Source organism: Syngnathus leptorhynchus, chromosome 7, assembly GCF_054491065.1.
Source record: "Syngnathus leptorhynchus isolate UIUO chromosome 7, UIUO_Slep, whole genome shotgun sequence".
Taxonomy (NCBI): domain Eukaryota; kingdom Metazoa; phylum Chordata; class Actinopteri; order Syngnathiformes; family Syngnathidae; genus Syngnathus; species Syngnathus leptorhynchus.
The window spans coordinates 437,294-457,500 of NC_141201.1; the positions used below are offsets into that span (position 1 = coordinate 437,294).

General features: G+C 51.5%; 1 protein-coding gene across 1 annotated transcript in view; it reads left to right on the forward strand.

Annotated features, from left to right (window-relative positions):
* The window catches only part of cog6 (component of oligomeric golgi complex 6), a 34,991-nt gene extending 24,169 nt beyond the window's left edge, over nt 1–10,822 (forward strand). The window contains exons 5-22 of the mRNA XM_085915753.1: nt 600–815; nt 989–1,132; nt 1,201–1,272; nt 1,368–1,426; nt 4,575–4,686; nt 4,923–5,005; nt 5,084–5,154; nt 5,383–5,476; nt 6,105–6,233; nt 7,100–7,191; nt 7,258–7,322; nt 7,395–7,604; nt 8,277–8,408; nt 8,466–8,633; nt 8,918–9,025; nt 9,694–9,747; nt 9,845–9,924; nt 10,469–10,822. Coding sequence (XP_085771879.1) covers nt 675–815; nt 989–1,132; nt 1,201–1,272; nt 1,368–1,426; nt 4,575–4,686; nt 4,923–5,005; nt 5,084–5,154; nt 5,383–5,476; nt 6,105–6,233; nt 7,100–7,191; nt 7,258–7,322; nt 7,395–7,604; nt 8,277–8,408; nt 8,466–8,633; nt 8,918–9,025; nt 9,694–9,747; nt 9,845–9,924; nt 10,469–10,616 — 1,962 coding nt within the window. The 5' untranslated portion in view covers nt 600–674 and the 3' untranslated portion in view covers nt 10,617–10,822. The remainder of the gene's footprint in view (nt 1–599; nt 816–988; nt 1,133–1,200; nt 1,273–1,367; nt 1,427–4,574; nt 4,687–4,922; nt 5,006–5,083; nt 5,155–5,382; nt 5,477–6,104; nt 6,234–7,099; nt 7,192–7,257; nt 7,323–7,394; nt 7,605–8,276; nt 8,409–8,465; nt 8,634–8,917; nt 9,026–9,693; nt 9,748–9,844; nt 9,925–10,468) is intronic.
* Nucleotides 10,823–20,207: the final 9,385 nt, after the last annotated feature.

Here is a 20,207-nt window from a genome sequence, read left to right on the forward strand (position 1 = left end):
GCGCTCCCTGAACGCGCCCGCCGCCACGATGTGTTCGGTGTCACCTTGTAAAATCCACATTCGTGAGCACAGTGAAGTGAAATTTCATTTGAAAAGAAACCTTTTTGTGATTCTAACATTGGCACTCGTTTCTCCAAATGACATCGGACAAATATTGTCGCAACACTAATGCAGTGCATTCTTGTATTCTTAAGACGTACTTCAATCTTCTTTGTACAGCGGATTACCCCGCTGTTATGTCACAATATTATATCACATTCATAATCATTCCGTCCAGTCATTCGGGTAGAATGAAAATACATTTCGTATTCACATTGGCTCAGCATCTGATCGATTGCTAATTACAAAAACGCAATGAGTTCAGGAACGCTCATCTGTTTTGTTGGACTTAACTGAATGTAGTATTGCAATCATTAGAAATGTCTTGATGTAAGATGTTTTTGTTGTTTCGATGTGGTGTATTGCATGTTTAAAATGAGATTGTTTCGGATTTATTTTCAACACTATTGTAGCATTTGAGTGGGGTCACAAAGTACGTATCGGAATTCATCGTAAAGCAGAACCTCTTGTCACCGTTGTCTTTGTTTCTACTACTCAAGCGGACGTTGATTCCGCACGGACCAAAACAAAACCAGCTGACGTGGAGAAGAACGACGCCTGCTGATGTATGTACAATGGCAGACGCTAAGGTCGAATCGGCAGCCGACAGCGCCTCTGCTGTTTTGTTACACAATCCAAACGCGACGTCTCAGCCCAACAACCCGCTGTCGAGGAAGCTGAACAAAATACTGGAGACGCGACTTGACAATGACAAGGTAACGCGCGGACGGACTGCAACTGAGCCAGCTAGCTAAACGATAGCCTAAACGCGCAATGGGGGCAGACACGTTGCAAAAGTCATTGCAGCATCTTTTCTTTCAATTCAAGGCTGCATCCCTTTGGTAGATCTCTCCAGACTGTCAGATTGCCTTTTGTGTCGCGATTGCAGGAGATGCTGGAAGCTCTGACGGCCCTGTCGGCGTTCTTCACTGAGAACAGCCTGCGCACGCGGAGGAACCTGCGAGGTGACATCGAGCGAAGGAGCCTGGCCATCAATGAGGACTTTGCGCGGCTATTTAAACAAGTCAAAGAGGTAAAAGAGGCTTTCAATGGGTCCCAAGCCCTGGAAGCGGTACCATTTCTCCTTCTGTCTTTCCACAGGAGCTCGAGAGTGTTCACGAGGACGTTCAGGCCATGAGCACCTGCTGCGCCGAGATGACCAGCCGGTTAAAGGTCCGCACCTTCACGCGTCATCATGGCATGTCGCTCACTTTGTACTTATATTTGACGTAATGTATGTACGTTTGTGATTCTCTTATTTTCAAAAGGCCGCCAAGGAACAAACCCAGGACTTGACTGTGAAAACCAATAAGCTTCAAGGAGAAAAGTAAGCATACGCACAATTTATCTATCCATCCATTTTTATCACGCTTGTCCTTGATTTTTGAAGTGTTAGCCTAGCGAGTCACAAAATATGGCAACTTGATAAGAAGAAAAAAAATCGATGGTAGGCTTGCAAGCAAATTCATTTCCAAAAGTGCAAACTCAAAGATCTGTATTTGTGATGAGTGCGAGTCATGAATGAATCATTCACCGCATGAATATTTGCGCTTGTATTTGCATAAGGAGGGCTGGTCACTATCCCTCCCCCGGCTTGGCGTTGAAATGCACATCAAAGCGGTCCCCGCTCCCGAACCTCATTCAAGATGCAATTTTCCATATTTGCTGACAACAGACTGGAATTTATTGGTTTGCGTGCCAGACTTGCGAATAGCATATAACTGACAGCTGTTCTAAATGCAATAAGGAAAAAGAAAAAAGTATTGACGCAAAAAAACAACAGCAATCTTAATAACCCTAATCCTTGATATCCAAATTATGAAAAAGAAGCGCCCCAGTTTGTTCATGGAATTTTTCACAAGAGCGTTCAGCGTTAGCTCGCCTCGCCTCGCCCGCTGCTGGCTGCAAGCCGGAGCCCAGCCTCATTTGCATGCGTGGCTGCGACCTCCGTGCTCAGCGACCTTGACGGGAACGCGCCCGTGTTTTTGGCAAGAAAAGGTAGCGGTGACAGCAGCTGTGATGTACCACCACCAGCGGCGCCCGCCGCCGCAGCAGCAATTCCCACAATGCCTGATTGAGTCCAGCGGGAAAAAAAAAAAAAAAAACACCAACGTGTCAGTCAAAGGGACAGCGAGGGGGATGAAAGCTCACTTAAGCACAAGACGCTTACCGCGCCACGTAGGAAATATTCTTTGGAAAAGTACTCCTCACAGCAAAACGGAGCAAATGTGCAATCAACACGTGTACAGTAGCAAATTATTTGATTTCTTCTTGACATAAAGCGGCACAAAGTCAAGTGACGACTCGGTCGGCTTCGACCTTGTCGCAAGTGATTTTTCTTGTCGCGTACGCGACCGGCCGGCGCTGTCCTCTCCCATTGTCCTCTGCATAATAGCCAGATTTGCCACCTAATCTCTCATTCTGGCCGGCCGGCCGGCCGGCGAGCGGGGCCCGCTGCGCGGATGCCGGCGTGCCGTGTTTACTCAGCAGGCCCGTCACCCCCCTCCCCTTTCGCCCTGCGTTGCTCGCTATCTTATCAGCCGGCGGCAGCGTGTCATTTGTCAGCTCTAATGAAACGGAAAGGAGCGGCAGATTGCACCAGCAAAGGTGGCAGGCGGCCGGTCCAAGGAGAGCCGGGGGGGGCGAGCCGTGTTTGCCCGCCGGCGTTCTTTTGTCATCTTTACGCCGCGCGGTGTTCGCCTTGTCGAATGACGCTGTCGGCGCCCAAGTAACAAAGCACCTGGCCGGCGCAGCGGCTTTTACATGGCAGCGCGTCGTCATGCCCGACGTGTCCCGACGTATCCCGACGGCGAGCCGGAGGCGTTGCAGTTCAAATGACAAACCGATGAGTCACGTTTTCTCCATGAGGCCGACTCACTTTTCGAAAAGGCTTGTTAGAGTGAAATGTTAAAAAAAACAAAACGTGTTTTTGATTGCTCGTATTCATCTTTGAAACACAAAATACACGACCAACGATAGAAGATGTACTTCTTAGCCGCAGAAAAAGGCATGTCTTAGAGATGCCACAAGGTGGCGGCAAAGTACTCTTTTGCTATTCAACAGGGCTATGGACAGAAAAAAACGATGCCCCCCCCCTCTTTTTTCAATGACTAATGGATGATACGTTTGAATGATGAATAGGCCAATAGCCCTCCCTTGTTAAGGCCAAGCCAATGTTGCCAGTGTGACCTCCACAGTGCAAATTCTCCCGAGAACACGCCGGCCGGACGGACGACAGCATAAACAAAAGCTATCACGCTTGAGCTGACTGTTAATCGTCGCATGGCTGCTCCCCGATGGGACCTCGCTCGCTCGCTCGCTCGCTCGCCGGCGCATGCACGCAAACTATGGGGACAGACGGCCATTAAAATCCTGGCTAAGATGGAAGGAAATCTGCATTCTTCCTCCATTTTGCAACTAAAATGCCTTCAAGTTTGTTTTTTTTTGTTCCTTGTTAGAGATTCACATTCACCTCAGCGGCTTGTCTGTTTAAAAAAACAACAACCGAAAAACGGACTCGTCGTGCTCGCAGTGGCACTATTAGCGAAATGAAGTCTTCACCGGTAACGTGAGGGTCGGTTTCAGCACGACAGAGCCATTAACGGGATTGTATAGTCATTGTCGCCACTGGAGAGATCAAATCAATCAGTTTGGGGCAGCTCAGCAAAGCCTTGCTTCTGATAAATGCAATTCAATCAGCTCATTCATTTCCATTTGATGGAGCGAAAAAGAAAATAATCATCAAATGGAAGTCGCTCGCTCTGGTCCCGTGAGGATAGGATAGCAAGGCTGAGACCGACTCTGTTTTTGCAAAATGTGCGCATGGCTAAGTTTGATTCATGAACATGTTGGCACCCCATATTGTATTCATAGCTCATGGAAAATATTATAAAATGGCCCCCGCTTTTTTCGACTACTGTTTGGAGCGTGCATGTTGAATTAAAAGAGGTCACTGACCAACCGAGCCCTCGTCAACATTTGAAACTTGTTTGACTCGTCATTGTGACTCATGAAGAAAAACGATGGCTCGTTTTCCTACATCAGACCCTCGGAACAAAGACAATTGGTATGTTGTGCCCAACTGCTTGTACATGAATGAGCATTTTCAGCACATGTTATATTGTGGTGCTCAGAGGTATTTCAAAGTTCAACCCCTGGCCCCCTTTCATTCCATTATTTGGAAATCAAGAAATGGAAGGTCAGACCAGTAGGATTGTTGTCCTGTCCCGACCCGAGTTGCCAGTGTGATTGGGCTTGTTACCATGGAAACTATCACCTCATACAGACAGCAATGATAGCAATGTTGCTGCTGCTGCTGCTGCTGCTGCTGCTGCTGCTGCTGCTGCTGCTGCTGAGTCCTTTTTTTTTTCTCCTGGTGTGAGACCGCCACCTGCTGGATGCTTGGCACTCCATTGAACCGCCTCGTTTTTTGGTGCCGGTGGCTTTTCATGTTGCTGCTGTGACTTGTGCTTTAGCCATCGTCTTGAGGTGAGGGCCCAGGTGGCTCAGGCCTTCCTCGCCAAGTTCCAGCTGTCCAGTGAGGAGATGAGCACCCTGCGACGAGCCAGAGATGCGCCCGTTACGGAGGTACCTTCGCCGATTGTGAGCTTTTCCCCACCCTTGCAAAGTCAGCTCAGGATGTTTGGGAAACCCGAGTGGCTTGTGTTTATTAATATGCGAGTTTGCAAATCCGCACGGGCCGAGACAGCGACACCTCGATGCCGCCCGCGGCAGCCTTTTTTTTTTTTTTTCCACATTTGAAAAAAATGATTCAAATAGTTTGTTTTCTTTTATGTTGGAGTTTTTTTCTTCTTCTTTTCTAGGACTTCTTCAAAGCCCTGTGTCGAGTGAAGCAAATCCACGAGGATGTTAAAATACTGTTGCGCACCAACCAGCAGACTGCGGGGTATGTATTTTTTGATCCCCCCCCCCCCAGCACTGCACTTGTCGCTCTCGGTGTGAATGGAACGTAAATGCGGCGTAGGCTGGAGATCATGGAGCAGATGGCCGTGTTGCAGGAGGAGGCGTACGAGCAACTCTACCGCTGGGCTCAAAGTAAGTCCGGCACGCACACACAGCCAATGAATACTTAATAGCCCGTAGCTATCCCAACAGATAAGCTACAGGCTGCATCATCCACTTGAGGTAGATGCTTCCATTGCGCCAATAGGTGGCAAATGTCACAATCTCACTTTCATGCAACATACAGTAGCAGTTTGAAGGAAATACAAGACAGATGATCTCGGCTCATCACGACGGCACTAATACTAGTTTTGTCCCCAGACGAGTGCAGAGGATTAAGCCAGGAGACGTGCGATATCAGCCCCGTCTTGACGCAAGCCATGGAGGCCCTCCAGGATCGGCCCGTCCTTTACAAGTAACGGCGCCGGCCGCATTTGTCACTAAAAGCAGCACTAGGGGGGAGTGCTGCTCCTCACATCCTGTGCTTCTTTCGTGGAACTTTTTCATGGGAGCTGCTGCAACTAAAAAGCCGTTTTGCACTCATTTGACAACACTTTTTTTGGAATGTCGGCTCCTTGCTTTCTTTTTTTTTTCTCGGTTCAAAATGATTTTCATGGCCGAGGCTGAATCGGTTGTTATTTGCAGGGCAGTGACGTCCTTTCTACTTGCTGCAATACTGCTTGCTGTCTTTCCACAAGGTTGCTGATGTCCATTAGTGCCTTTTTACTCTCCTCAAGATGACAGTGAGCCAAATTTCACATGTTCATTCTACAGTTTTTTTTTTGTTCCCAATGGGCAACATTCTCCTTGGGACATTGCCCCCCCCCCCCCCCCCCGCCTTCCTCCAGTCAAGGTCACGCTCGCAGCCGGCCGGGTTTTTCCTGGAATCTTGCGCTATCTGCTGTTTAGTCTCACAAAGCCTTCACCTTCCTTGTGGAAACGCCGTAAGCCGGGCGCCCGATTTCATTTTGCAAACGACCTCCACGGCACCAAAACACGGCCGCCGAGTTCCCACACGACCTCTGTGTCCCTTTTGCCCGCAGGTACGCCCTGGATGAGTTTGGGACGGCGCGCAGGAACGCGGTGGTGCGCGGCTTCATCGACGCCTTGACGCGCGGGGGCCCGGGCGGAACCCCCCGTCCCATTGAAATGCACTCACACGACCCCATGAGGTAACGTGGCAAAGACGAACGACACCGACGTCCGTGTCGCTTGTCCGTTTTCTTTCTGCCAAAAGATGGCGGCAATGAGCACGTCAGGCCGCATCTTTTGCCCAAATTTCGAAGCGGCAGTCTCAAGCGTGTGACGGCTGAGAAGAGGCTGAATTCAAACTTGTAGCTGACTTGGCCAAAGCAGAACAAGCGTAATCCATCGACTCTAACAGGAATAACGGCGGCCGAGGGCGTTCAAATGATTTTGCAGCTTGTCAAGACGTAGAAGCCAAAATGGAAAATGACTGCTTTTGCACCACGTCCATTTTCAATTGGGAAATAGAGCGGTTGAAAACAGGCTCAACTAGCAATCAAGTAAACATCCGCTCACGACAATGGCTAATCGTCCAGTTTGATCACATTGAATTTGGTGTGTTGAAACGGACATACAGCATTTATTGTCTGATCGGGAAGGCGTGTTTGTCCTCAAGAGTAGCTGTACAAGATGACCCTTTGGCTCGTTAGGCCGCCGACGACTCTTACCGAGCGGATATTTGACCAGCGCGTGTCCTGATTAGCCGTGTTCTCCCGGGAGATTTTCTCAGAATGGTCCGCAGAATAGCCTTTAGTTAGTCGGAGGCATCAGCCATTCTGAGAACATTGAGTTGTTTCTCAGCACCCCTCCTTCACACGCACGCACGCACGCACACACACTGTTTGTACCTAAACCTTGTTGTCTTTGCAAGTATTACATAAAGAGCCAAAGGAGCGAGCGCCGTTGTCTCTGGAAGGGAAATGAAACATGATGGGCCACGATTGCGTGTTCCCTCCCGCCGGGTTAAAATGAAGCCGGATCTCTCTCCAATTTAAGCGGTTGCTTCCGGCAGGTACATCGGCGACATGCTGGCCTGGCTGCACCAGGCCAGCGCCTCGGAGAGGGAGCACCTCGAAGCGCTGCTCAAGCAAGTCACCCTGCAGGGTATAGCGACGGCACCTCATGTCCTCCGATAAATATAGGTGGGCATTTGAATGGCTTTTTTTCTAGGCGTGGAGGACAACACGCAGGAGGTGGTCGGACACATCACAGAAGGAGCGTGTCGTCCTCTGAAAGTGAGCGGCGTCCACTCAAATAGCTCTCCTGGCTGCTCTTTTGGCTCTGACGTCTGGCAAACTACTCCCCAGGTGCGCATCGAGCAGGTGATTGTGGCCGAGCCAGGCGCGGTGCTGCTCTACAAGCTGTCCAACCTGCTCAAGTTCTACCACCACACCATTAGCGCCATCGTGGGGACCAGCGCGGCCTCTTTGCTCATGACCGTGGAGGAGATGCACATGCTCAGCAAAAAGATGTTCTTCAACAGCCTCAGCCTTCACGCCAGCAGACTCATGGACAAGGTACGCCGGTAGGACCGGACGCCGTCCTCCTCAGGCAAATCCGAAAGCTGATGCTAATCCACATCACAAACAAAAATGCCGTGTAAAATGCATCGGCCAGACTGGACTCGTTGTTTCCAAAATGCAAAAGTACGTAAGCTTCATTGAAGGCGTCAGCGATGATGAGGGAAAACATTAAGCTGCCGTCACCTTTGTTTGTGGAGCTGTGGAAAACATTTTCTCCCCCCCCCCCCCCCCGCCGCATTCATCCGAGCGGCCCTCAGCACACACACTTCTTCTTTTGCTTAAATTGCCGTCCAAATGTACGGCGGCACGTAGCGGCGGGCTCCAGCTGGCTCCCGATCGATATCCGCCGGGCCCGCCGCTAATCCGATTGAAGGCCTCTCCGGGCTTCAGTGTCGATTGCAGCTAATGCCGGGAACGCGCTCTTCTGGTAATGAGCACCATTAGGTGCACAAAAGATTGCCCGGACCCTTTTTGCCTTGTCTGCCAGAAGATTTAATCAGCGTCCTTTTCATTAGAAGCGCAACGCACTCACAGATTACCTGCGGAGGACATACTGAGATGATGATGATGATGATGGGACACGCAAAATGTTGCAGCTTCTTTCAAATGGCGCCGAGAATCTCGTTGTGTGGGCGAAATTTCAGATAGGGCTGTTTTTCTTTGTAGGTGGAGCTCCCGCCTCCTGACCTGGGCCCCACCGCTTCCCTCACCCAGACGTTGACCCTCCTCAGGGAGGTTCTGGCCTCTCACGACTCCTCCGTGGTCCCCGTGGGTGCTCGTCAGGCCGACTTTGCCCAGGTAATGGCTTTTGGCTCCGTCTGGTGGTGTCCTTTGAACCGGTTCCCCTTTTGGCAGGTGCTCTCGTGCATTCTGGACCCCCTCCTGCAGCTGTGCACGGTGTCTGCCAGTAACCTGGGCACGACCGACATGGCCACCTACATGGTTAACTCGCTGTATGTGATGAAGACCACGCTGGCGCTCTTTGAGTTCACAGATAAGAGGCTGGAGATGCTGGAGTTCCAGGTAGGCATTAGCCCATTCCAGGTTTCATTAACCTCTTAAAGTGTCCATGGCCGTTCTTTCCTGTTTCCAAAGTAACCCACGTCCAGCCGCCCCTTTCGAATGTTTTTTTTTCCTCCTTCCTCCTCCACTCTGATGAAGTTTGTGGTCTGTCTATCACTTGTCTAATTTGAACACGTCCTAACGCTCCATTAGGCTCGAGTACCCTTTGCTCACAATGGCAGCCCCCTCCCCCCCCCCCTCCGGGCTTCAAGCACTCACCGGCTCCGCTTATTCTGTTTGGGCAGATCGAGGCTCACCTTGACACGCTGATCAACGAGCAGGCCTCCTACGTGCTGACCAGGACGGGCCTTAGCTACATCTACAACTGTGTGCAACAGCACAACGCCGAGCAGGTCTCCCAGAACATATCTTCATTTGTTAGCTTAGGCCGGTGGGATTTAGGATGACGCTTCATAGAAACATTTCAAAAATGATTGACTTTTTTTTTCAACTGACTAAACGGGTCCGCGAGCAGTTCCGTGCCAAGTGTGGTGTTTACGGCGCCGTCGCCACGGTTACCATACCGCCCGAGTCCTATTGTATGCTTTTATTTCTTCCGCTATGAACACAAGCGAAGCGTGCGACAGTCCGGGCCCGACGGTAGCCATAGCTGCGGTGAGTGTCGTGACGGCGCGGGCGGGTCACGCCGGGACAGAAGCGCCTCGCCGCGCCCCGCCCAAGCGTCGTCGTCTTCCCGGGTGGCCTTGCCCAAAATAGTTGCGCGTGTGTTGGAGGAGAGCAAGTCTGTGTGTGTGTGTGTGTGTCTGCACGGCACGGCGACTTTTCTCAGCCTTCAAGGTTGTCTTTCCCTATCGGCCAAATGTTTCCGCCCCGTCATTTTCTCTGGTACGGGACGAGAAGGCGGACGGCTGCCGCTTGTGTCGTTGCTCCAGAGGCAGTCGACTCGCTACTCACGATACGTTGTGCTTCATTCAAGGTTGCCACGTAAACAAAATGGCTGTCTTGACTGAGGCCTTGATTGTCCACATTTGAGCGAATGAAAATGTCTTGTGGTTGTCAGGGTCCTTTGTCCCTCCTGCCCGGCATGGACGTCTCCTCGGTGAAAGGGGCTATGGTGAGTGCGTTTGATGCGGCAAATGGCCAAAGCTTTTTTCTTTGACGCCACTGATGCTAATTGTGTGGACGCGTCGCCGATGTTTGCGGCCCCGCAGGTCCAGTTCGACCGCTACCTGTCGTCTCCCGACAGCCTGGTGATGCCTCAGCTCAACTTCCTGCTGAGCGCCGCCATCAAGTGAGTGTGACTGGACCCTCACGTGGCACGCTCCCAACAAAACATTCCACTCGACTTTTCATTTGTTTGCCCGTCTGACGCGGAGGGAGGGAGGGAGGGAGGGAGGGAGGGAGGGAGGGCGAGAGGTAGCGCAGCACAGCGCGTGAGCTTTTAGCCGCCGGCGCGCTGTGAGTCGCGTTTACTGGGAAGTGCGGCCGGCCGGCTTGAGGTGCACTCTGTACCCTAGGTTAATGTTCTCTATTAATGGACGCCGCGGGCCTAATGGGCAGGACGCCATTAATTAGCTTCCGGTCCATTTCGGCGGTTCTCTGAAATCGTCTCGATGGCGATGAGCAAAAAAAGCACCAAGAGCGCAAATGCTCTTTTTGTTGTTTTGTGCTTTTTCTTCTCTTGAGCGAGATTTCTTGCGTATTGAGGTTGCAAATGGCTGGAGAATTTCTCAATGGGAATTTCAATTGGTGGATTTTGGACGCATGAGTCCGTCCGTCCGTCCGTCCCACCAATTGTTTTCTACATAAAGTCTCTTTATCACATGTTCTGGCAGGGAGCAGATCTTCTCGCAGTCCACCGAGCTGGTGTGCCGGGCCTACGGGGACGCGCACGCGGCGCTCGGCGCCCCGGCCAACGCCTACAAGGACCCCGAGCGCCTCCTTCCCAGATCCCCCCAGCAGGTCCGGGCCCTGCTCTCGTGAGGACCGCTGCAGGTTATTTCCAGAGCCATGTGGTCATGCGTAATCCTAACACAGACGTGTACACGTTAGGCGAGGTCCTGTGGCCTGTGAGTCAGCTCCCACGTCTTGTCTGCGGAAGCTCACCCAGTTATTGTTATTGCGTTAATATGCCGCAAACAACTCTCTTCTTTGTAGGATATAAAGCAGATGTTTAAGCCCATTGAAAACCTTTTGGGGTCATTCTTCAACATTTCCCCACATAGCTTTTCCCCCCAAAACTTGATTGTACATTTGGCACAACAACAAAGTCCTCCACCTCTATGCTCGTACTCATCTGGCGACGTCAGAATAAAAAAAGTTTCCTGTGCCGACGTCATATTTGTAGAACTGATTCAAAAATGAGGCTTCCAAAGTGTAACCGTACCTAATGAGCTATAGCGTGTGCTCCAAATATCACGACCATCGTGTGGCATTTTGCACCTCGACGAGGAGTTTGCACCACCGTGCCGACACGGCTGCGTCTGATAGCGTATCGCTGACAGAGTGAGTTCGGACGTTGTGTCATGACATCAAGCCTGGTGGCAGCCAACACTGACACTGGGGTCACTCCAGTTCTTCTGGTCCCGGACACTTCCGTTAAGACGTGGAACGCCTGGGCATCTCCTCCCCGTCCTGTTAAACAGACGCGCTCGTTTTAATCTTGGATGATGCCACCCAGCAAATAGTTTGGAACCGCTCCGTTGGCAGCCGCTGATGTAGCTAGCACACCTGACTGTGTTCCTTTGTGCTTTTGTTGGCTAAAGTTGGACTTTGTGCCATGAATGAAAATGTTTATCACCCCCCTTCTAATACAGTATGATTCATGATTACATAACCATCTCAATTATGAATACCCCCCCCCCCTTTGCCTTTGCATGGTAATTTTTTGTCCAAGTTGCTTTTGTTATCGGGCAAAGGTTAGCCCCCCTCTCAGCGGAGGCCGTTATGTAACAAGCTCCCATTAAGACGAGGGACACTGGCAAGTTGGGACTTCAAACACAAATGGCACAATTGAGCCGCTTTCTTTCTTGGGATTGTTGTTGTTGTTTTTTGATGCGTGTCGTGATTGGGCCACATGCATCGGCCGCTTGTCCGCCCGCCCGCCCGCCTATGAATGCGCGTCCATCTGCACCCCCTGGCCAGACCAGATGCACGTCCAGGTGGCCCTATCAACAACGCTTCGGCGGCCACGTCGCCATTTGCCTAGCGATGATTGACTAGCCGACCTGTCAAAAATGGAGTAACAAGCTCTCCTCCCTTTTTTATATGTAGGTGGGCCCCATCCCTCCTGTGAAATTTTGGATCTATTCTATAAATTCTATCATATTTTGGCAAACCAAATTAGAAATGGTTACGGCAGCAATATGGCCTACTTCTTTCCTAACGCCGCCGCTTTTGGCAACACGGAGTTGTCAGGCTGCCCGTGTTTTGCGCGGCATTGTGTCGGCTTCTCTTCCCGGAAGAAACTTGTTGGGAACGCTTCGTGCCAGCTCCTCTCCCCCGCGACCCCCCCCCCCCCGACGCTAATTGTCGTTGTTTAGCCGGCCGTGTCATGTGCACGCCTTTCTTTGGACAAATGGACATATTTTTGTGGAGTTTGGACCCCAGTCAGGAAGGAGAACATGAGCGCTAGCTAACAAGCGCGCGCCTGAGTCATGCCGCACCCTGTCAATCATTACTCATTGCTGTCGTGCACTCAGACTTACTTGGGAAAATGAACGCCTCCCTCAAATAAGTCCGCTAGAAGAACAGTAACGCTAGTTGTTTGTCGATTCCGTGACATTGAAGAGTTTGCTAACCAAAACAGCAGCACCGCACGTCCAATTGGACTCCCAATTCGTTCTTAAGGAAGGCATCATTTACGTAGGTGATCGGCTGACTTGTGTGTGTGTGTTTGGGACGGACTGTGTTTTTTGGGTCGCACATCTGGCGGCTCCTCAAGTGTCTTTTCAAAGAAACACACACACACACACACGTTTGAGAACCAAATGATTGCTTCATCCGTGCAGCTGCACTGCAGTGCGTGCGTGTGCTTTTGTGTCATGTGGAGTTGTGTGCTGTGTGTGCACGCGCCTGGAGGGCTACACGTCTATGTTTGAGCGTGAGTGTCTATGTGTGGGGGTTGTGTGTCGAGAGAGTGTGCACGTGCGAGTCAATTTGTGTTTGTGCTAGCCTGCGCCCGCGTACGAGTGCGTGCGTGCGTGCGTGTGTGTGTGATGTGAAGAGGAGCGCGCAGGTTACTGAGTAACCCGCAGCAGCAGTCGTGGTCCTCGCCTTTGCCCTAATAGCCCTTCACCTCACGCACCACGTGAAGCATGCCTGCATGCTGACTTCACTTCACTTCACTCGCATTCTGAGCGGAGCGGAATTTCCCCGGCTCGCGATGTGGCAGGTGTAATAAAGCTTTGAATTGTTCCACGCTTTTGCACGACTCAAGCGTTGAGTCACCTTTTGATCGCCGCGGGACGGGACGGGACGAGACACTTTCCCGCTGGATTTGGTGGCTCTTTTATCTTGAGAAAATGTCACAAGTGCTGAGTCACGGTAGCCTTTTGCGCAGCGCTGGTGCAAATCCAAATTTTCAACATATAGCATCCGTTTTGTGCTTCCTTCCTTCCTTCCTTCCTTCCTTCCTGTAAACCCGGGTCAAGTGGAGGCCAAGTAGACTCGTTTGGCAACGGCCAATGGTAATCATCATCATTTGGAGACTCTCCGAGAAATGAGCCCGTCACATCTTTTGTCCGGGCGATCCATTAGGTACGCTTGCACAACATGTTCCAGATGGGGCTGGCTGTCAAATGATATCATGCAACGTGCGGATTTTAACACAACGATAGCATGTGGAATAAGAAGGCCACTTTAAGCAAGCGGCAGGGCAGGGCCGGGCCGGGCATGGCCGGGCCAGGCCGGGCCGGGCCAGGCCGCCGCTCAACGTGAAGCCCGCCTCATTATCTCTCTGCATGAATGAAATTGTTTTGCGCCCGTTTGGTCCGTTTCCAAAGCAGCTTAAGTCAGCGCATAGCCACTCCCGCCGCGGCCCATACTGTCGTCGTCGACGCAAATGGAAAAGCGTGAGTCACCCGCTCGTGTGTACGCTTCTCATTAACGTCGTCGTCGTCACTCGGTGCGGCCAAAGGAGCGCTGGCCGACGTCAAGGCAGAACCGGAGACGCCGTTCATTGTCACCGCCGTTTGTTGTATAAATCTCAACCGATAGAAAGAAGGAAGGGCATTACACAATGGACAGACAGGTGCAATACCACTTGATGGCCATTTCCCTTGTCAACTTTGAGTGGGACTGTTTACAAGTCAAAGTAGGTCACTGGTGCTGTGATTCATGCCAAAGTCCTTTGCTTCTCTTCTTGTCGTAGTTGCGCAACACTCGTGTCATGTGGCGACGCACGCCCACGGGAGCTTAACATTTCTTTCGTTCCATTTGGAGGCGCCGCCGCCGCGGCGGACGTTTGTCACATGAGCGGTGTCACGCTGACGTTTATTTTGACTGCTCTGTCTGTCGCTCAGGTGTGAGTGACCCCGAAAAACAAGTGACCAAATCATTAAGCCAGCCAGGCAGGCACGGGGCTGGCCGCTCACTCCTTTCTTTGGATGTGCGTGCTGGGTTTGTGTGGAGTTCAACAAAATGTCCAAATGGGCCCGTGAGTCACTGCGAGCTTGTGCTGTTGACTGAGCAAATGAATCAGGGGCCCACCCGAGCAGCTGTCCCGCTCCAGAGAAGCGCCCGCCGCACGGGGGTCCGTCCTTGTGCCGTCCGTGGTCTCACGCCACTGGCACGTTTCCTGCTATTCATGCGAACAAAAGGTCACGACTTTCTCCGCAGCGTCGGACGTGCGCCGTTGCCCGCGTTGATTAAGAAGCAGGAAGCCCGCTTTGACCCCCCGAGTAGGAAGTCCGATAAAATCCTGAAAGCCTTTCATAAAAACTTGATTTGTTTTTAACACGCTGTGATTGATGACCGTGTGTGTGTGTGTGTGTACTTTCCACTGCAGCCATTTTTTTCTTGCATATCCGCCAAAGTAGTCAAGTACATTCATGAACATATGAAGAGCCGCAAATTGCCATCCCAACTGAATGCACTTGCTATCATTTGTCTGACATGGTGAGGCAAGTGGCCCATTGTGCGTCTGCGTGATGGTTGCCGTGGAAACAAGAGTCCGACTTTTACATTGTGGGCGACGAGCGAGCGAGCGAGCGAGCGTGAGTCAGCCAAACGGACTACTGGAGAGTGCATCTGCTGCCACCGTTTCCATGTTTTGATCCTTCTTCATCTTGATTGCTTGGACTCAAAGAGTTGCTTTCCATAAAGAATGTCGGCACGGCTAAGTGTGTAGAACATGGACGATGAGCTGTGGGAGTCGCAGCCGTCCGAGTTGTCGGCCCTCCACCTGCTCCCAGGCCAGGCTGGCGCTGGTGCTGGCGCACCCCAGGGAGCCCAGCCCAGCCCGTCGGTGCTACAGAGCCCCAGGCCTTGTCCGGACTTGTCAGAGCGCGTTCCTACCGTTACAGGTCAGGCCTGTTTTCTTGCGCTTGCCGTCTCATCTCGCATGGGATGCCGCTGATATTAAGTGTAACACCTGAGACACCGCCCACGTGTGTGTGTGTGTGTGTGTGTGTGTGTTAACGTAGAGTAAATGCGATGGCGCCAAATGTGTTTGGCACTGATCGGTTTGTGGAGGCCAATGTTTATTTTTGTTTTGCTGAACAGTCTGCTGCTCGGCGTGGCTCTGTTTTTGTCGACGTGACGCTTGTTGGCTTTTGCCTTTGACCCGGTCCGGTCCTGAAGTCAGGTTGCCCGGCAAGCTGTGTTGTGATTGACGGCCGGAGCCGGTGGGAAAGGGCAGGTGGTCGGTCGGTCGGCCGACACGGAGGCTCGAGCGATGCAAACTGTTTTGGTCAAAGTGTTCAAGTTGTGGCCGCTTTTTTTCCGCTCTGCGTTTGGACACTTAAAAAGCTGCTGAGTTGCTTACGTGAGCTATTGAGGGATACGTTGCTCTTCTTGTAAGCGGCTTCCAAACAGAGACGTCCTTGCGAATACTTGGCATTTGTAACTTTTCCCTTGAACTAATTGGGGATCCAAATGGCCCTCTAAGCCAATTTTTCCTTTTCTTTTTTTTTTTTAAATGAAAACCCGCCCGTCTCCCCTATCTATCTCTTTTTATTTTTCAACCGAAGCCATATCGCTAATTTCAGTGCAAATGATTATTATTAGCGCTAATTTGGATTTGCGTATTTCTGTCATAGTGCATGAAGAAAGAAAAGACATTTTAGCAAGCATGTGAGTGAGCGCGTCCTTTTGGACTGGCTTTTGTCTTCCTGTGGGACTCCAAGTGCTAATTACCTTTGGCGCACTAATGAGAAGCAGCTACTCCAGGTCAGGTCACAATATACCCTACCACTTATTAATTGCAAGCATGAAGTTGTCAATAGCCCGTAACAATTCTCTCGCGATTGAATTTTAAGGCCCAAAAAAAAAAAGTTCAGCCTTTCTGAGTTTGTCGCCGCGGAGACAATGATGCGGGCCTTCTCCTTCCCGGCCGGCCCAGTCAGCGGAGACGTGTCGGCGCATCCCGCCGGACCCGATCTAGCCTCGCCGTCCTCTCCATCATCCCCGCCATGATGAGCTAATCATCGCTGGCAGAGAGCTTAATGTGGCCCAATTAGTTGTCAGATGACACGCGGTAACCCGCTTACGGCCGTGCGATAGACACCGTGCCTCCAAGCCCAAGCCCAAGCGTGCGCCACGGCCTGCGTGGCTGCCTGGCTGCCCGCCCGCGTGGCTGCCCGCCCGCGTGGCTGCCCGCGTGGCTGCCCGCGTGGCTGCCCGCGTGGCTGAAGGCTTACCTTGTCACTTTGAGCTTCTTTTCCAGTTCCACGCAGTTGTTTGCGTCCTTCAGAATGGCCTGGCATGATGCAAAGCATGTGAATCCTTACGAGTGCACCTTTATGGGGATAATGGCTTCTTTGCAATATGGTAGAAAGCATTGTGAAATTGATTGAATACAACACATTTGGAATTCCTGTTACTCAGAATAGCACAGATTCCACCTTTGCCCTCAGCGCAGGTCTTTCCAACGTTTCCCACAAAGCGCTGGCGTGTCGTTTTCTGCACTCTTGCTCATCTACGGTGCCGGCAGCGCCCGCTCGCTGAAGCTAATACTCACTAAATAAATAAGCGCCTAATACGCCGAGCGGCTGCGCGTCTCGGCTCGGCCGCGTTTCTCAGAAGACGGCGGCGGGCCGGCCGACCAGTTGGCCGGCTGGCTGGCCCGCCGCCGACCTAATGAGAGGAGCCGAGGCGCATGCCTGTGCACATGGCGGCGCAAATTAAAACGTCTCCCGCGGGCCGCCTCTCTAATTGGCTGGCACCGTGCCCCCGGCCTGTCCCCGAATTACCAGCGTCCCGCCTCCAGCCAGCTAGCCAGCGTGGGGCGAGCCCCTCTCCTTCCTCTCTGAATCAATAACAGAAGACGAGAGAAATTCAATTGCAAGGTGTTTTGGAGGTGTTTCTGTACGCGCCGGTCCAAAATCAGAATCTCTGATTCCAGGAACATAAGTTTCGGGGCGATGAGATCAATTCCAACGTTGAAAATATTTGTTGTGCTTGTACTTTGGGCTCTTTCCATTTGGAATGGGAAGTCCTTCGGTGTAGCTAATAAAGCATTTGTCACTTTCATTCCCGCTCACGTCCGTCTATCTCGACTGTAATCGCGCCAGTGTTAGCGGGCAACTCACGGCGCGGTTGCCATAGCGACACCACTCGGTTTTCACATTCTTTCAACGTCGACCAAAATGCTTTCAAATCTCATTGCCATTACGTTTGCGACGCACCCACTGGTGTCATCATAAATAACCACGGAAGAATTGCCAGAAGACCTACGTATTCATCCTTTGCGGCGGGCGGGCGGGCGGGCGGGTGAGCAAGACAATAAAAATGAGGACAAAAAGCCGCACGTGAATGGAATGAATTAAAAAGTGGCTCTGCTCTCAGTCTAGACTTGAAGTGAGTCAAAAGCGTCCCCGCCTGAGTCCAACATTCCCACTCGCTCCACACGAATGAACAAAGTCGTAGTCTTCTCCCATCTCGAGAGTGAAAAACAGCATTTGCGGAAGCTTTTCAAAGCAGATTCAATCGCATACCTTGTCCAAAGTGATTTGGGCCGAGAATTGGAGACTCAGCTCCTCTTTTAGATTCTCAGTACGGCAGTAACGTGAGTCATTTTCAGCAAGTGGAGGCGAGGCACGGTCCCCGTAACTTTCATCCTCATCCCGCCGCGATGACATCACTGGGTGACATCACGGTGCCTTCATTTTGTGCCAAGGGAAATCCCAGAGCCTGACAAACAAAGCCGAGCGAGGCCTATGTTTTGGAGTCAAAGCGAGCGACGGGAACGTGTCCAGCCGGCCAGCCGGCCGGCCGGCACGTGGTTGTTCCCGTGCCCCTGCGCCGCTGCTGCTGCTGATGTTGTTGTTGTTGTTGTTGTTGTTGTTGTAGGTGTTGTTTTCAAATGTCTCTGCCGAGCGTACTGGAAGCAGGTGACTCAAGCTAGGCTCAGGTAACGCATATGTTCCCCGCATACCCAAAAAAAAAGGTAAACAAGCGTGTCATGACATCTAATAGAGCTTTTGAATAAGAGCATGAATGGCACTCACGGAGGCAGGGAGGGAGGCAGGGAGACTTTGTACCTTTTGCACCGGCCAGCCATTGATGTGCGTGATGTGCTTGTTGCAACACGAGCCACTGATGAATACGCATCTGTGCGTGTGCGTGTGCGTGTGCGTGTGCGTGTGCGTGTGCGTGTGGTCACTCATGGAGCTAAATAATGCCACAAAAACATGTGTCACAAGGTGTCCCGAAAGTTGAGAGCAGGAAGGGGATGTTTTGCGCATGTGCTCCAATTCAATTGCTAAGCACTTCTTTCTTTCTCTTTTTTAGGTCTCAATTGAAATTGTAAGTCGCAGTTGTCCCTTTTGAGATTTGTGGCGTGCGTGAACGCCGGCCGCCGTGTTGCCATTCCTCCTGCTTCTTTGTTGCTTGGCTCACGGCCTTGTTTACATCCTGTGCGCCTTTCACCCCATTTGTCCTCCGACGTGGCTGGCTGGCTGGCTGGCTGGCGCTCCCCGCCCATACCGCGCGTACACACACACACACACACACACACACACACACACACACACACTCACTCCTCTACTATCTCGCCGGAGGAAATACCAGAAGTGGCGTGCCAGTCGCAGCTCACCGCAAAGCCTGGCCGTGGCCGCTTTGGCTATAAATCACGGGATAGGAGCGAGGGCGGGCGGGCGAGCCGGCTGCTGTAAATAGAAGAGCCCTGCGTGCGTGCGTGCGTGCGTGCACGCGTGTCGTAACAGCTCGGAGCCATCCAAAGAAGGGGCCTGCGGCTTGTGTGTTTTCACTGCCATTTTTTTTGCCGTGCCGGCCGGGCTGCCAAAAGGCCTGGTATTGTTTGCAGTCATGAGACCAGGGCAGGTAGTCGAGTTGGCCGCTCCGAGGTCAACGTTGTGTAATCCAAATGTGTCCAATCGTAGCAAAAAGAATTTCCATGTTGTCATGGGACACTCACTTACTTTTCAATGTTTTTTGTGATTTGTAATTGAAGGTCTTTTAAGGGAGCACACACATGCACCGGTGAGCCCACTTACCTGCCTGGCTTGTGCTTTAGGGCTAAACAATATATATTCAGTGCAGATGGACTGTGATTTGTAATATTTTTTATGTCAGCAGGTCACATCAGGACGCAACTCAAACGCCCGCCCGCCCGGCCAGCCGGCTGGCCCGCCCGTCCGTCCGTCCGTCCGTCCGTCCATCCGTCTGTCCGTCCCTCTCCTCCCAACTGACATAACAGCGGTGGAAGTCCATCTGTTTCTCCTTAGTTTGCTCGCTCGCTTTCGCCCTCCTCAGTTGGGCTGGGCTGGGCACGCCGCTCTCGGAACAGAGGTGGCAAAAGTACGCCCTCTCTGCACTTGAGCAGAAGCACAGATATTGGAGCACAAAAAAAGACTGGGAAAGGCAGAGAAGTACACTCGTAGCTTGATTAGGACTTGTATTATCATTGTATGAAGACCAATTTAATTCCAATGATTCGTTTAAAGCCGCCAATAATATTTGAACAAAAACCAGCTCTGTATGCAGTACAAACATAAGCCAAATGTAGCGAGCGCCTCGGGGTTCCGTATCAGGACCGCCGTTGTTGACGATTGATGTGAATATTCTTTGATAATTGGCATGTCGCTGTGTTCCATTTTTAGGGCGATGATGCAATCAGCTATTGTTCTCCTTACTCAGCTTCCAAAACACTCCGGTTGCTGCTGTCAGCCATTTTTCTTTGATGGCCTCAAGTTAGCGCAAGAGCGTGTTATGTTCAAATGGCAAGCCGCTTCCTTCCTTCCCTCCCTCCCACGATCGTCAAGTCTTCATCTATATTTTTGAAGCGCACAAAAACATTTCTATGATCAGTTGTATGCAATCCTCATAGCCTACACCTTTTTCTATGGCTGCGCAAACCTTGTGAATAGTTACCAATACAAATGATCATCATTA